The sequence below is a fragment of the Helicoverpa zea genome, chromosome 5, assembly GCF_022581195.2.
Source record: "Helicoverpa zea isolate HzStark_Cry1AcR chromosome 5, ilHelZeax1.1, whole genome shotgun sequence".
NCBI lineage: Eukaryota > Metazoa > Arthropoda > Insecta > Lepidoptera > Noctuidae > Helicoverpa > Helicoverpa zea.
Window position 1 is genome coordinate 12,631,532 of NC_061456.1, and position 15,716 is coordinate 12,647,247.

At 35.4% G+C, this 15,716-nt stretch overlaps 1 protein-coding gene across 4 annotated transcripts in view; it reads left to right on the top strand.

Moving 5' to 3' along the window:
• The window catches only part of LOC124630408 (glutamate receptor-interacting protein 1), a 205,727-nt gene that overhangs the window by 24,232 nt on the left and 165,779 nt on the right, over positions 1-15,716 (top strand). For all 4 annotated transcript variants that reach the window (XM_047164300.1, XM_047164301.1, XM_047164302.1 and 1 more), the window contains exon 2: positions 2,104-2,223. In XM_047164300.1, coding sequence (XP_047020256.1) covers positions 2,104-2,223 — 120 coding nt within the window. The remainder of the gene's footprint in view (positions 1-2,103; positions 2,224-15,716) is intronic.

The window sequence follows — 15,716 nt, forward strand, 5'->3', positions numbered from 1 at the left end:
GATGGCTTGGTGCAGGCTATATTCTATGCTATGAAATTTATAATTATAGACCTTATGGGCTAGATTATGTAAGTCCAGTAAGTAGTTGCCTTACGACACGAATTTTTTACTTATTATCGATAGTTTCAGTTAGCATCCCATCTCTAATCGAAAATTTATCGTAGGTGCGTTTCGTGGAATAAAATAGGTGCGTTTCATCAGGTGCGTTTTAAAACAGGTGCGTTTTGTGGAATACCTCATAAAACCGCGGGAGAAAGCTAGTAATAACATAAAGCGCTTTGAAATCGTAGAAAAATAAGATATGGATAAAAAGCAATCCTCCTTTTTTTGAAAATGAAACGTCAAGTTTTACTAACGACCCGCGAAGCCGCTGAATTTGTGAACAACAAATTCCAAAATTTGATCGGCTAAGTTACAGGCGTAAGCGGGTAGAAAGTTTGAAAAAAAAATATCCGAAGGGTAAGTAGCAGCTTAATTAATGGTCTCTTTAAGTTTCTCAAATATTAAAAAGTAGGTACTTAAAAATCGTCGAGGTTTTTTTCAAGGGGACATAGGTACTACTTATAATTCTAACTATTAACTTTACAATTTACTTTATTTAAGAAACATCATTTTAATTATTGTACACTAAAAGATGACTTTTGCTGCACCCAGTTTGCCAAAATAGATGATTAGTAGTGTAATTTTTCTTAAATCACCATCCTGTTATAATTTCAATTTTATTTGGGGTTTGTTATTTTTCGCACAATTAATTTAACTGAAAATCTTTTATAACTTGAACAGTAGTTAAAACGCAAACTACAATATTTCGTTTCATTTACAAAGAAAAAAATATTTGCTCCAATCTTCTTCAAGTTGATTAATGATTCCACAAATTGGGAGTGTCACAGATATTTTAACAAAAAAGTATTTTTTCTTTTATCCCCAAACAAAGAGTCTCTTCTGGATTTGGACAGTCTAATCCCTCTGAGATGTTTTTATTTGTAAAACGGTGTAATAAGACTAAGTATTTGTCATGATTTTGAATAGAAGAGGATGTAAACGTCAACCCAGTGAAAAACAATCAAGAAAAACGTACGAATATTATGTGTGAAAATTGGCGAGAAATTGGGGTTCAGTTTGGTCATCACTTCATACACGTAATTGATCACATTATGTATCAAAGCGATGCAAAACACTTTCAAAATTTTCCATTCCAAACTTAAACACGCCAATCACAAATTAAACACAAAAAACTTACCAGTTAAACACGACAAAAAGGAAACTCGATTTTCCTTCATCGATATCTACCAACTCGTTACGCTACACCATAAAATCGATCCCTACTTTCCTTAATAACGGAGCTTACACTCTTTATTAGTTCCAAACTGCCACAAGTCACTAGCAATATAACCAATAGCTGGCATTATAAGACATTTTCACAGTTCAGAAGTGCAGTTACACGTAAAACTTTCTCCCAGAGATTTGTGAGTCCGCTAGTTAAATGTTTTGGTTCCAAAACTATGGTATGTACGCCATTGTGGGGCGTTGGGGCGAAATTGCAGGACATTTTTTGTTTGCAAAAGTAGGACGAGTGATTTTATTACAGTTGTTTGGATGGCCGGTATTTTGGGTATCGTTAAATGTTGGTAATTGCTTCGTTTTGGTTTTTAGAGGTGTTTGTGTTATAAGTTTTAAGGAATGTGTAGTCTGTAGTTTACGCTATAGTACTTCGTTGCAATAAACCTACATGTACGTTTAAATCTCTTTTAAAAGGACTAGCAAGCCACAGACCATCTCACATATTTGTGCATATCGACAAAGCCCAGATTAATGCCAAACCTGATGCAAACTGTTCCATCATCTTTAAAAAAAATCTTCATACATTAGCTGTTTTCTTGCGGTTTCATCACCCTCGTCCTATGGGAATTTCTTTTTGTACAGGGATGAAATAGTGTAGCTTGCCAACAGCAAATATGTATTTTTTCAAATCGGATCAATGGTTTCGTAGCATTAAGTATTTAATAATGTGTTTAACGAACAAGTATGGATATATTTTATCACACTTATGTTTTATAGGTTCTACATTCTAAAGTGTTAATAATAAACTCTCTATTGTTGCAGTGTTCAAATCGCAGACATCGTTATCGACTGACTCCGGGCTGTGCACCGAGCGAGGACTGCGAAGGACCCACATAGAGCTCGTCAAGCCTCCGGGGAAACGTATCGGACTTAAACTGGCAGGTATGTGCATATAGCATATAGTTTATTGAAAATATTAATAGGATTAATTTATTTTTATCGCGTTGAAATCATTTTCTTTTTATTTAACAACTCAAGAAGTTATTGACTAATGCAACTTAAAATGTTAGCTTTCAGAGAAACTTATCCTTTGGAATTCAGGTAATTCGTAGTTAACCTGCCGATTCTTTTATGCGGCTGCGTTATATGTAGTATGTGGATATTAGGTAGGAAGACAATCATAACATTGTTTGCAAAATAGGTAGGTTCTATAGCTAGGTAGGTGCTAATGAAACATTTCTTACTTCAGTTATGTTGAATTAGTAAACAAAAAAGCTTCCTTATACTGGGCCAGCCAGCATTCTGCAATTTTTATTTTTATAATATTTACTGAATTACGTAATGCAATCAAGAAAATACTCAGTACTTCGCGGATAAACCTCATAAGTAAATCAGACTTGCAATGAAATCACAGAAATTACACGTTTCCAAGTAAAACCGTACCAGAAAACAAAATTGATTGGACCATGAATTTAAAATATGGATGAATATTTCCAAAAGCATAATTCTCACATACATGAATCAAAAGTATGCAGTGAAAGAATTTTTCGCTTTTAATTCTGAAATTAACTTGACAAGATAAATCGTGTTCCACGTGCATAAAGTTCTATCTACAGTGGGCAAACTTTTAGCCGCCGACTGAGTGCGCCGAAAATTTGTGGCGAACTGTTTAAGTTTGCTGCAAACTCAGATCAGTTATCGTGCATCGCATGAAAACTGTTTCCAACTGACTGTGTGAAGGTTTGAGGTAATCGTAAACTACGCGCAGCAAATTTCCTTTTCGTAGCCGATTGTCGGTCACGGCGGCTGTTCTCATATAAGTACAAGCATTTGCGCAGACACAAGTGCACTCACTATTCCTTCACTCTCATAGCCCGATAGGACATAGATTACGATCTGACACGACCGGAAAGAGATCAGGCGGCCTGGTGAATAACCATATCGCCGTCCACTGGAATCGGCCACTGACTGTTAGTCGGCGCACGTAACGCTAAAAACTGCGCAAAGTGCGCGCAAACTGTGAACACTCCATTGCAAATCCATGGAAGGGCGTACTAAAACAATACGCCACAAACTCTAATATTTTGCCCAAGCAGCTAACAGTTTGCCTACTGGAAACACAACCTTAATACGAGTGTCGGAGCTGTGACGTCATTGGTGACGTCATTCACGCACCGTATTGCCGTAATGTGCCGTGTCACGCGATTAATGATACCGGGAATAATATACGGCTTCAACGTATAAAATATTTTTCTCACATCGTGGACAGTATTTTCATGTAATAAACTCGGATTTATAGGAACTGTGCGATGATTTTAAAACGTGATTCCGGCTTAATTTTTGTGAAAATAAAATTGTTTTTTTTTTTTTTTTGTAAAGTAGCTTTCGCTAGCAGTTTTACCCCGTGAGAATTATTATTCACGTACCCATATGTAAAGTAGCTTTTCTCGATAAATTGGCTATGAATCACTGATTTACTTAAATCAAATCGGACCAGTGGTTCTTAACATTAGCGTAATAAACTTTTCAGCTGCAAGTTTATTTTTCATTTCGTATTTGCCAAAAGAAAATTAAATGAAAAGAAATACAAATAACACAAACAGCAAAATAATCAATTAAAGACAAAAATACCATCGAAAACATTGCTTAAGTACATCACAATATAAACCACATAAAATCAGCACAAATGAATAGGTATAAGGGAGAGTTTTTCTAGAAAAGCATCTTGAGGGAACCTGCCCACCCGTTAATAATGAGTTACAACTTGTTTAATGTTCTGAGAACTAAGATAAGTACTCTTGACTGTGCTTACTCCGTATTTATTATCTTAAAAGAATTGTAACTGCGAAGAATTTCCATAGTCGGCTACATGATTTTTTTTTTCTGAAAAGTTAGGCAGATGAAGACGTGGAAGTTTTGAATGTGTGAAAAATTTGTATACATATAATTATTATTCTTATGAATTCATTCTATCGAATGGATATATAACTTTTATGCTTGAAATCTTAACTTGTAAATGTGTAACAATTGGAGGTAAATCAATTTATTGACTTGATGAACATCCACAGCAATAGTTATATTTACCTTACAAATTCAAATAACAGAAACATAGGCTACTTTTTAGCCAGACGCAGGAATTATTTCTCTAAAAGCAATGTACATAATGTTAAGTTCCAATAATGTACAAAAGATGCCTGGTTTCAACATTATTATCATATCTTTGCCTAGTAGTTTAGTTTGCTATACAGACCCACAAATTAATTAGTGGTATTGCGAATAGAGTAATACGCTTACACTAATCGCCTAATCAACTGGGTTTGAACGTTTAAGCCTTCCAAATATGTTGGCAAGGATAATTGAATACATCTCCGAATATACTGAATTAATGATATATTCTAGTACTTCAATCGTGCTTTTAGAAGGTCTTTTTTTCAATTGCTCATAATAAGGTAGGTACATAAATAGAGAAAAACAATAACTCCTATTTATTTTTGTCGATCTTATTTATGTAGGTATTTAGCAATTCTTATTTATGTATTAAGCAATTCCAATCATTATCCAGTTATATTACTGACTTTTATTTTTTCTCGTGTGTCTTTTTACAGAAAAAAAATAAAAAGATTTTTTTAAATGAATAAAAATAAAAATGATTACGACTCTGACTGACAATCAATCAATCGCAATGTTGAATTGCAACTTATGACGAAAGTAGCTTCATGCCAAAAAAGGTGTTACAAGTACAAAATGTACATATTCATAGTAAGAGTGATCTACTCTTACTATGAATATGTACAAGTGTTCTGTAAAACGTTGTGTAAGAAAAAATCAAAATACATTACAATAAATGCACCCAAATATAGCTACAGTGAGAATAACCAAAATACCTGCATGTACCTAAATAAACTGCTTTCATAACAAAAATAGACTCAATAATATACCCATAATAGGTACCTTGGTTAACATACCCCTACCACATAAATTGTACGGGACCCTATAAATCTTATGACCGCTGAATTCTTTCAGCAGCATGGCGGAATTAAAAGCGTTTTCGTGCGGTTATCTTCCAAGCGAATGGTTATTTTGTGAAAGATTACTCTTCTCGTAGTGTGAAACTTTTATGAACTTCATGAAAGCCTGTTTGGGAGATGTTATTTGTAGCTTTTCTGTGTTCTAGAGGTATGAGTTTTATTTGTGGATTTATTTTGTGCAGTGAATTCGATTATAGGAATTTGTATGAAACATTTTTTTTTATTCTACACTACTGGGCAAGGGTCTTTAAAGGACCTCTCGATCTTTTGAGTGATCCATTGAAGCATTAAAGGCATAAGAAATAAAAACATGCAGTGGATGCGTATATGTCCGTACTTTATGTGTCAATTCAGAGACACGGACTCATATTTTTTGTAATTTTTTTAGGGATTCCTACATATCCAGTTAGGCTGAAAATTGACCTGAACATAGTTGGGAGAATTTGATAGCGAAGTGTGGCTATCGAGTTAGCATGAATCGAAAAAAAGATATACATACACGGCCAATTTTTTCCATTTTCTCTTTTTCTGTATGATATTTTCACCAGTTTTTAACAGACTTCCTTATTCCATCAAACATATAATGCAACAACTCAATCAGAAACCTCAAAAAACATCTCATAAATAAAATAAAAAACCAATTTAATATCGTTGAAAAAAATATGATTACCCTTAGCAAGTTTTCCGGAATTCCCCATCACGGCTTCTTTCAGCTTTGGGGGTAAATCCGGGGCAAATTTACATATTTATTGGAACTCAGATGCGAACTAATCGATAAGGAACAACTTTCGGCTTTGATTGCGATTGAAATCGATGTAAATGTATTTAAAATGTTAATTTTGGGAGCTGTGATGATTGGGGTGTTAATATTAGTGCTGTTTTCTTGTTCTGCTTGTTGAACGTGTTATTTTATAAGAACACTGCATTCCACCAGTGGGTCTACCTAAGTCCCAGAGGTTCAATGTATGAAAGAATTTAATCAAAATATATGTTATATGGCATATGATAAGAGACGCCTAAATCCTTCACCGAATATTGAATGTTTATGAAAAAACAATACATGTCTTTTGAACGCCTTTTTAGGATCAACCAGTCTTTCCACAATACCCCAAACAGATAATTAGACTGAACCAGTTTTTTCCAGACTTAATAAAGTTGCCATCGTTCCTAATGATAGAAAATCGTCTTTTTGTAACAAATTGTATTGTGAAGAACATGAATTTTCCGAATTCCTTTTGATTTATCGTAGAAAATCTATGTTTGATAACGGGCAATTTTATCGGCCTAACGTTTCATATTGAAAGGTATTTTGTATTGTCTGTTCTGTGAATAAAGCCTTCTTTGACATATTGTGTAGTCGTGTCTAGTTATTTTCAGATTAAAGGCTGTATGGAGTTGTATTGGTTGGAGATGAAAGCAATTGTCTTAGAAAGAGTAACTCGTTTTTGTTTTGGAGGTTGATAAAAAGTACTTTGTTATTTGTGTTCATAATTCCTCTAATAATATTTTTAAAGTAGGCACCAACTTTATTTAAATAGACCTCAAAGAATAACTTTATTCTTGTGTACTTACAGTTACACTGTATTTCAATTCACAGTAAAACTAGGGACAAAAAAAAAAGACATATTTCAGCAACCTCTTAAGCCCAATAACTCACAATTAACCGTACACTTCCCATCAAAAAAACTGACCACACTTCACAGGAACTTTTAAGCACAATTTACCCGTACACTTCCCAGCAAAAAAAACTGACCCATCAACTTTTAAGCACAATTTACCCTTACACTGTCCAGCAAAAAAACTGACCACCTTTACAGGAACTTTTAAGTGTATTACAGTGTACGTACAATGGCGTGCATTTTCATAACACGCTCAGAAGCGCGAGTTAATTTCGTCCGCTTGAGGATATACGGCATAATTACCGCGTCAAACGGTGCGGGCCATGGAGAACAAAATGACTAGCGGAGGTGCCATAACAGAAAATCACCTATAAAGTAGCGCGCCAAAATACGGTATGCGGGGAACGAGGAACGTAACTGTTTCCGCCCTTAAACGCCATCTTTGCACCCGATAATTTTTTGTAACAGCAAAAATCGTTGACAGATGTCTCAAAGGACGCGAACTTCTCGTTAGTTCACTCGTAACTGATTGTTTTGGTTATGCCCGCCGTACGATTTTGACCTAGAAGAAGTCGCCTGACCCACCTGCATTATGGGATCTGCGCGTACGACCTAGAAGAAGGCGCCTTTTTTTTTTTTTTTTTTAGCGACGTAAAATCATCAAATGACCCCTCCCGCTGTGGGTTAGCAGCGGTGAGGGAGTGTCAGACTTTTACTGACTAAAATCGTCGTGTTCCGTCATAGGCCTTTTATGTACCAGGGCCGCGGTATCTCTTTCGAACAACCCGCAGCCCCGGCAGGCCTTGGCCCTGCTGGGCCCCGCTGGGGTTGCTGACATCTCTTTGAGGAGCGCGTGGAACAACGCGCGCCGTCGACACGGGTCTGTCTAGAAAGACAGAGGGACGATGAGCCACCCGAACTCACCGCCCACAGACCAACGCCTACGGTGGCCGGGAGTCATCTCGCGACACCCGGCGCCCATGGTGTCTACCTGGTCCAGCGCGGCGGCAGAAGAAGGCGCCTGACCTGCATTTGAAGGCGCCTCATCTTTCCATGCTCCATGGTACGGGTGCTAAATCTATTCACTCTCGTGCACTTTACACGCACAGGGAACAATGGCCGAAGGTCTGTTTCGAACAAAAGGGGAATGCTTTATGTTGCATGTTAGGAGTAAACTAACCGTGGATTGGACAAGACTGAGTTTTGCTTTGGCGTTTAAAGTTATGCCATAATAAAGTAGCTAAATTGTGTTGTTGGGGTGCTGAATGAGTTGCAAATATTTTGGTACGTAATTTATTTGTGGGTGGTGTTGTTTGAGGTTCAAGGAATCTAAGTAATCAGATTGTTACTAAATTCATCAACATATTATTTCGTTACCTTGTTGGCATTTTCTTTTCAAGCTTTTAATTATTATTTACATTTTTAAGAAGGTTTGGACATCCACATTAAACCAGTTATTTTAGTGATTTATTTTCTAAAGGCAAGATTATTGACAATGACATAACCTACAAGTGGGTGCTTATTAAAATCTATAACGTTATTTTATCGTTATTTCCTTTTATTTCATTTCTAGCCCTACAAACTTTTAGACTAAGTAAAACAAGTGATAGATACTTTGAGTAGTACTAAGTGCAACTGCTGATACTCCATTACACTGCGGTGCAGAATTACCAGCCATACAGATATGTCTGCCAAGCAAAAGTGTTCCACTCAAATTAGAAACGAGTTTAACAATATCGTTCGACTTCCTTAGTAATGGTTTCCGTTCTACATTTTTAACCTAATGCGGCTTATTTTTTATGGGTGACAGTTATTTAGGAATCTAGCCTGGGAATAACTTTATAAGACATCAAGTAGTCTGTCATAATGACCAAAACACACCGTTAATGTGTATTCTATAGTATACCTAAAGCTGCATGGATCGATTGCGATAAGATCAGCAACGTTTCGCGCCTCCACTCCGTGGATAGCGAGTTTATGACGAGTTCCTCCATGAATTAAAACGCATGTAACATAAAATATGTTAAGAGTAGTTAGAAGCTAAAAAGTAAATCAGCCTCACCAATTCCCTCAAGATGCAAGAGAAATGACTGAATACTTTGATTAGTTGGTTGGTTGCTCATTATTTAATTTTTTTCATTCACTGTTCTTCAAAAATAACAATGGTAACTCAATTGTTCTTATAAAATTCAAAAGTAGCAACTCCTACAACAAAAACTAACAACTACTCAAACACAAACTATTAAGAATGCAAACCTTTCCTCTTAATAAAGTTAACTAAACAACTGTTAACAAGGATTTAACTTTACAAAGTTAATTACAGAAACAGGTTACTAACGAAACGGTTCAGAAAAGGAAACTGCCTCAAACTTGTTATTGCTAAAGAAAACCATAATTAACCGCAAACGTTGGGGGAAAGGGGAATGGGGGAAAGGGTATGGTTTGTTACGGGGTGAAATATTTCCCCGAAGTAAAAGCTTAGTTAAAGAATTTGGCCGAGAGAGTTGAAAAAGTGATTCTGCTTACTTACTAATTGAATAAGTAATGAGTGAGTAGAAATGGCATGTGTATTTGTTAGACATTTCAAATCTTGATTTCAGGACATCTGTAATGCGGTTAGGAATAAAAAGGCTGATAATGTTAATTGTTAATTATTATAATGTAGACAATAACATCGGAATTGGCAATCAAGCAAACAAACAAGATGATAGATTTTTGTCGGTAAAGAATAATAAAAATATGTTGATTTGAAAAGCTCATCTTGTAAAAAACATGTCCTTAGGATGACACAAATGTTTGAGCTGAGACTCAAGATCAATAGTGTTGACTTAAATTGTTTGACTTTTGCTTTCGGTATTATAGCCTCCATGTTAAGTTTTTTTTTTCTGTTTGCTGTAATACTGGAAACAATAAACTTCTATTCTATTCTATTCTATTCTATTCTTAAATTCCTCCTCCTTTCTAGGAAGTCGGTTAAAAAGAAATGGAGAATCATCTTCTTTTCCCTATATCCTTCAAATATCAAACCACACTACGAGAAATATTAATAAACTAAGTTCATTCCTCTCTTGACAATTGGAGAACAACATTAAGAGTACCCGCACGCCTGCTGACTAAACAGTCGGCTGACAGCTGTCAAAAAATTGTTTTAAAAGAAAATATTGATTCCAATTAAAGTGTTGACTCCGTCTGATACTGGCTAAATACCTGATCTTTATAAAGTGCGTTCTACCATTCATCTCTATACCCATTAATGAGTCTAAACAAACTATCGGCCGACTAAAAGTTTGTAGTTTGCATTTAAGGTCTCTGCACACAGCGGGCGCGGCGCGGCGGGACAGGACGGCGACGCGACACAATGTACTAGATCGTCGCGTCCTGTCGCGTCGGGCGGGACGGCTCTCTGTGACGTCGTCCGTAATATCTAGTACATTACAACTGCTCAGTGTCGCGTCGCCGTCCCGTCCCGCCGCGCCGCGCCCGTTGTGTGCAGAGACCTTTATACACTTACTTTGATATATAAAATCATAAAGTCACGGCTAGCACTGAGGGCGCGGACAGATTTAAAGCGTCAATTAGTACCCCAGCCACTAAGAGCGGCTAAATTTGTTCGCAGGGGGAATGTAAAAATAGTTGTGTGTGTTTTGACGGAATAGATCTTGTAGGTTAACTGGATGTGGCTAGAAGAAATGTAGTCTACTCATAAATAATTGTTGGTACCTAGCATTGTAATTAACTGCTTGTATGCCCCTTTTTATATAATGATAGAAAATCAATTGTGTCTCGCGTGTATTTGTGCTCCGTAATGTAACGGATTAAAGGAGAGGGTGGAACGCAAATAAATGATATAAATACGAAAATGAGATAATGAGGGACTTGAATTGCAAAATAAAATCAGAATTAAGTATCACAATAATTTTGGATGTGATGAAAAGTGAGATTATATTTTTCACATTATGATAACGTTGTTAAAAAAAATTTCAAAGTAATTCCCATAGTCAATTTAGTGCATTTAGTGCAAAGGAAGAAAATACATCCTTATAACCAAAAACTAAGCAACAAGTTGTGAAAAAAAAAAAAACAAACTAGAAACATCCAAGGCACGATAAAGCCCCATCCATCGTCTATATCTCCTCGCAACATTTAGCGAGAAGCAGCTGTCGAGACGTTTCCAAGGTTTAAAATTTTTCAGTTTTACCGACACAAAAATACGAGCAAACTATTCTCGTAAAGTTGAGTATCCTGTTCTCGTTTACGAGCAAAGTGTTTCGAGAACCTTTAGTTAAATGCTCGATGAATAATTTTTGTAGTTTGCTACTTGGTATACTACCTCTACTTAGTAGTTAGACGTATACCTAACGTATTTTTCATTAAAATAAAGTTTACTCTTTTTAAAAAAAGAAATTGCGACGTATTTGTATAGTTCTCCGCTAACTTTCAAGTCGTAACATATACGAAAGAAATAAAACAATGAAACCCTAGGCTGTAAACTACAATATCCTGCACTCAGGATTTTATGAACAAAATATGGAGTTTACTTTGTTTAGTGTGTTAGAATTTATGTTCTGCAGTCTTGAAACCAAGGATGCTAATTAAGTACTTACCATAAACTTAATTGTAAATGAAAACAGTACGCTTTTTAACCGACTTCAAAAAAGGAGGTTCTCAATTCGACCGTATTTTTTTTTTTTTTTTTTTTTTGTATGTTTGTTACGCGATTACTCCGCCAGTTATTAATCGATTTTGATGATTCTTTTTTTGTTTGATAGGATATACTCCCGAGGTGGTCCCATAGTCATCAGGTCAGGATCTGATGATGGAAACCCTGAGAAATCGAGGGCAACCTTCGAAAGTTGTAGGCATACATAGGGTAAAAACTTGACACTCAGGTGTACGCCTAAAAGCACTATTCAACTGTGAAGATTTGGAGCTGATCTGATGATGGAAACCAGAGAGGGTCGAGGGAACTCGACAACTGAATATATAAACTACCTCGTGTTTGGGCTTAAATTATTTGTATTGACAAGACCTTTGCAACAGTGAAGGTTTGGAGCTGACCTGATGATGGAGACCAGAGAAAGTAAGTCGAGGGAACTCGACAACTGAATATGTAAAATACCTCGTATTTGGACTTATATTCTTTGTATTGATGAGAACTTCTCACTTGTATGGATAGTGACAACTATTCGTATCACTGAAAAGCTTTAAATAAAAAACTTTTTTACAAAAAAATTAAACCGACTTCCCAAAACACTAAAAAGCAAAAAAAAAAACTATTTTTAGGTGCATCGGCCTAGAAGTCGGTGGCAAAATTAACTTAGTAACATCCATTAGACACCGACTTCTAGGCCGATGCACCTAAAAATAGTTTTTTTTTTGCTTTTTAGTGTTTTGGGAAGTCGGTTTAATTTTTTTGTAAAAAAGTTTTTTTGTAAAGCTAGACATATATCTTAGGAAATATCCTCATTCAACATTGCAAAAACTTTTTAGTTCACTTTTATTCTCCACTTTGGGGAAGTACTTATGTAGTCTGACCTCATAAGACATATACATAGGTATTGTATTTGGTGCGATACCTCCATGTAAAATCAATTAATAGCCGGTTTTTAACCACCTTAATCAGCAGTTTATCTGTTAATTTCCTATTCAGATAAACGGCGAATAGGTCAAATAATAATCATTTGAATTACTATCCTTATTTTTGCTACACTATCAAACGATCACCTAAGCAAGCCGAGGCTATTTGCATCGCTGAATCAAATCGACACAGCTCTCTCATCCCACACCATAAAGAGAAAAAGGGAGAAAAAAACCACCTGGTCGTAAAACGTAGTAGCTGCCACAAGTTTATGAGGCATTTATTTAGCGATGTTTAGCGAAATACTCTTTTTGTTAACAATTGTGATCGTAACATGCAGTTGGGGTTTTTTATTTCTTTTAAATGTATGGTATGATGGATTTAGTTTATATGGGAGTAAATGTGGATTGTGTATTTACGTGTTTTATATTTTAGAAATAAGTGACCTTTTTTTAGCGGATATCTATGGAAAATTTTGGGAGTGTCAATCTTTTACAGACTAAATGAACCAGCATGTTTCTTCTTAAGCCCTTTTTGTATCAGGACCGCGGTAACTCTTTCGAATAATCCCGCAGCCCGTAAATGATTTAGGATAACAAAATGCTCTTATAATTTTCACATATGCCTTATCTGTATGTATATCTAGTAAAACAGTATCTGTTACAATTAAACCCAACTAACATTCATTTATTATTTTGCATAAGTATCATTTTAAAAATACATTTTTCCAAATACATTGCAGAACAATAGCATTAAGCTCGCATTACAACCAAACAAGTTTTGCATGTAAGCGAGTGAGCGCCAAAGATAATAGAAACTTCACAGAAAGAGCATAAATCAACGCTTAAATCCTCTTTTAGAAAACCGTTTTAAACAATAAGTGAACACACACAAACACATACTTATATACATAGATGCTGATTTCATGTTACAGGTACATTCACATCAAAACAAACGAACAACTACTTTAAGGTTTTTAACTACTTGATGAAATCGCTATATTCATCATCATCACCTGTCTAGCTTTATCCCAACTATGTTGGGGTTCGCTTCCAGTCTGATTGGGTACAGCTGAGTACCAGTGTTTTGCAAGGAGCCTATCTTATCTATATTATGTGAAAGAAATCTGGTGTAACAAGTAAGACAATTGAATAGAACTATCGAACCAGACTATTATTGAATGCTAATGCTCAGTCAGGATCAAGTTTGAGAATTTTAACATTTTCGCATGCACGTTTAAGAGTCTTTGCTAACCGTTTCTTTCAAAGCATTAATCAAACTATTTTTAAAATCAAACCGTAAGTGCTATCTCAAACACAAAATTTCAACCCAATTCACAACTCTACTTAAACGCACACATTTACAAAATTCCGAAACGAAACGAAAAACAAAAATAATCTGACACAAGACAAGCTGAAACATTTTGGTTCCGAACGTTGGAAGTTTACTGGGTCACAACAACTTGGGTGCCACAGATAACGTAGATTAATGAGCGCAGGATATGAAGTCTAGCGCTGAAAACTACATTTACGTTGAGATAGTTGAAAGTACTGCGCTTTAGTACTTTGCTAGAATTTCATTATTAATATTAATGTGTATGAAGCTTGAGTTATGGGGTGATGTGTTAATATTTTGTAGTGTAGATTTTGAATTTTGTGTGTTGAGTACATAATTTGTGTTAAGTGTATGTATTCCTGAAGATTTATCAGCTTTACATTTTAAAACTTTTGGAAAACTAATAATTACTTTAAACTTCAATAATAGCTGTACAAACCATCCTAAAAAAAATATTTCTTTATCGTTGACCTAAATGAATGCCTATAAAGTGTAAGGCAAACCTAAGACCAACTAAAGCGCCCATAAAATTTGCCTCAACTTAAAAGATGGCCGAGCTTATTGGCACTATATTTTAAACTTGAGACGTTTATCCGATACGATTGCTTTCGAAAAGCACTAACAATTTTTAGTGCGACGTTAATTCTAATAAAAGTTTCCGAGTTACTAACTCTAATTGGAAAGTGTGAAGGATGGCCTATCCAGCCAGTTGTCAGTGTTAGTAGTTTTAGACGCGCTAACTCGACACTATTAAATTGAATTCAGGCTGCGACACAAATTGCGAAGTGTCTGACACTTGTGTGTTGTTGAGTAGGCGTTGAATATTCGTGCGTTTTATTTGTTTGTTGCATGTTTTTTTCTGTGTAAGTAGTTTATTTTCATATAGGTACATTTTAGTATAAGGCACACAAGATGGTTTGAAAAAAAAAAAAAACAAAGTTTGTTTCTTCCACACTGTACGGTTTCAATATGAAGCACCCAAAAAGCCAAGGTGTTGGAATTTAACTGCACTGAAACGTTATTATTAAACGTCCAAAACTTACATAATCCTTACACAAATACAAAAATATCACACCACTTATTCATAATTTCTTAGAAATTATGGTCCATATTTCATGGAAATACACGGACAGCGGTCTATTCCCTTGACGCCTCAAATGACCCAGTTTTATCCTCCAAGTTTCTAAAACAAGGACATACAAAACATTTTGGAATACAAGGAATATCGTGTATAATTATTATTTATCACATAATGCTGGGGTAGAAACAAAAACAACGTAGTTTGTTGTAAGACGAGCCGGTATCCCTCGAATGTTGACAAAGTTTTGTGGGTCACACTTATATGATGACACTTGGATTCGTTTGTGCAAGATAAGGAGTATTTTTTTTATTTTTTTTAGGCGCTTTTTATTACCTATATTCTGAGATGATATGAAAATCATTGGGGTACAAAACTACCACATTTGTATAAAAAAAATTCAAAAAACGTAACAATGATAAAAAAGTTTTTTTTTTCGGCTCGTTTTTGATTTCGTACTGGACTTATATGGTTTGTGCTAAAAGATAGCCTATTTATTATTTTATAATGCGATTACTGAAATATTTTTTACAGTTATGTGCACAACATTTTAAACTCTTGCAATCCAATCCAATTCCGCGACCAATTTTGGTAGAACAACAACTCTCAGCGTTATGACCATCCCTCTACACGCAAATAATGGTAGTCCAAATCCCCTCACAATCTTAGCGAACGGGTCAACCATTAAATGGCTAGGTAAGAACAGAAGTAATCCAAGTAGCATTTTTTAAAAGTTGAGATATTCATAAAAATGCGTTTTTATGAATATCATAATTATGTTGAGCACATGATTTAAA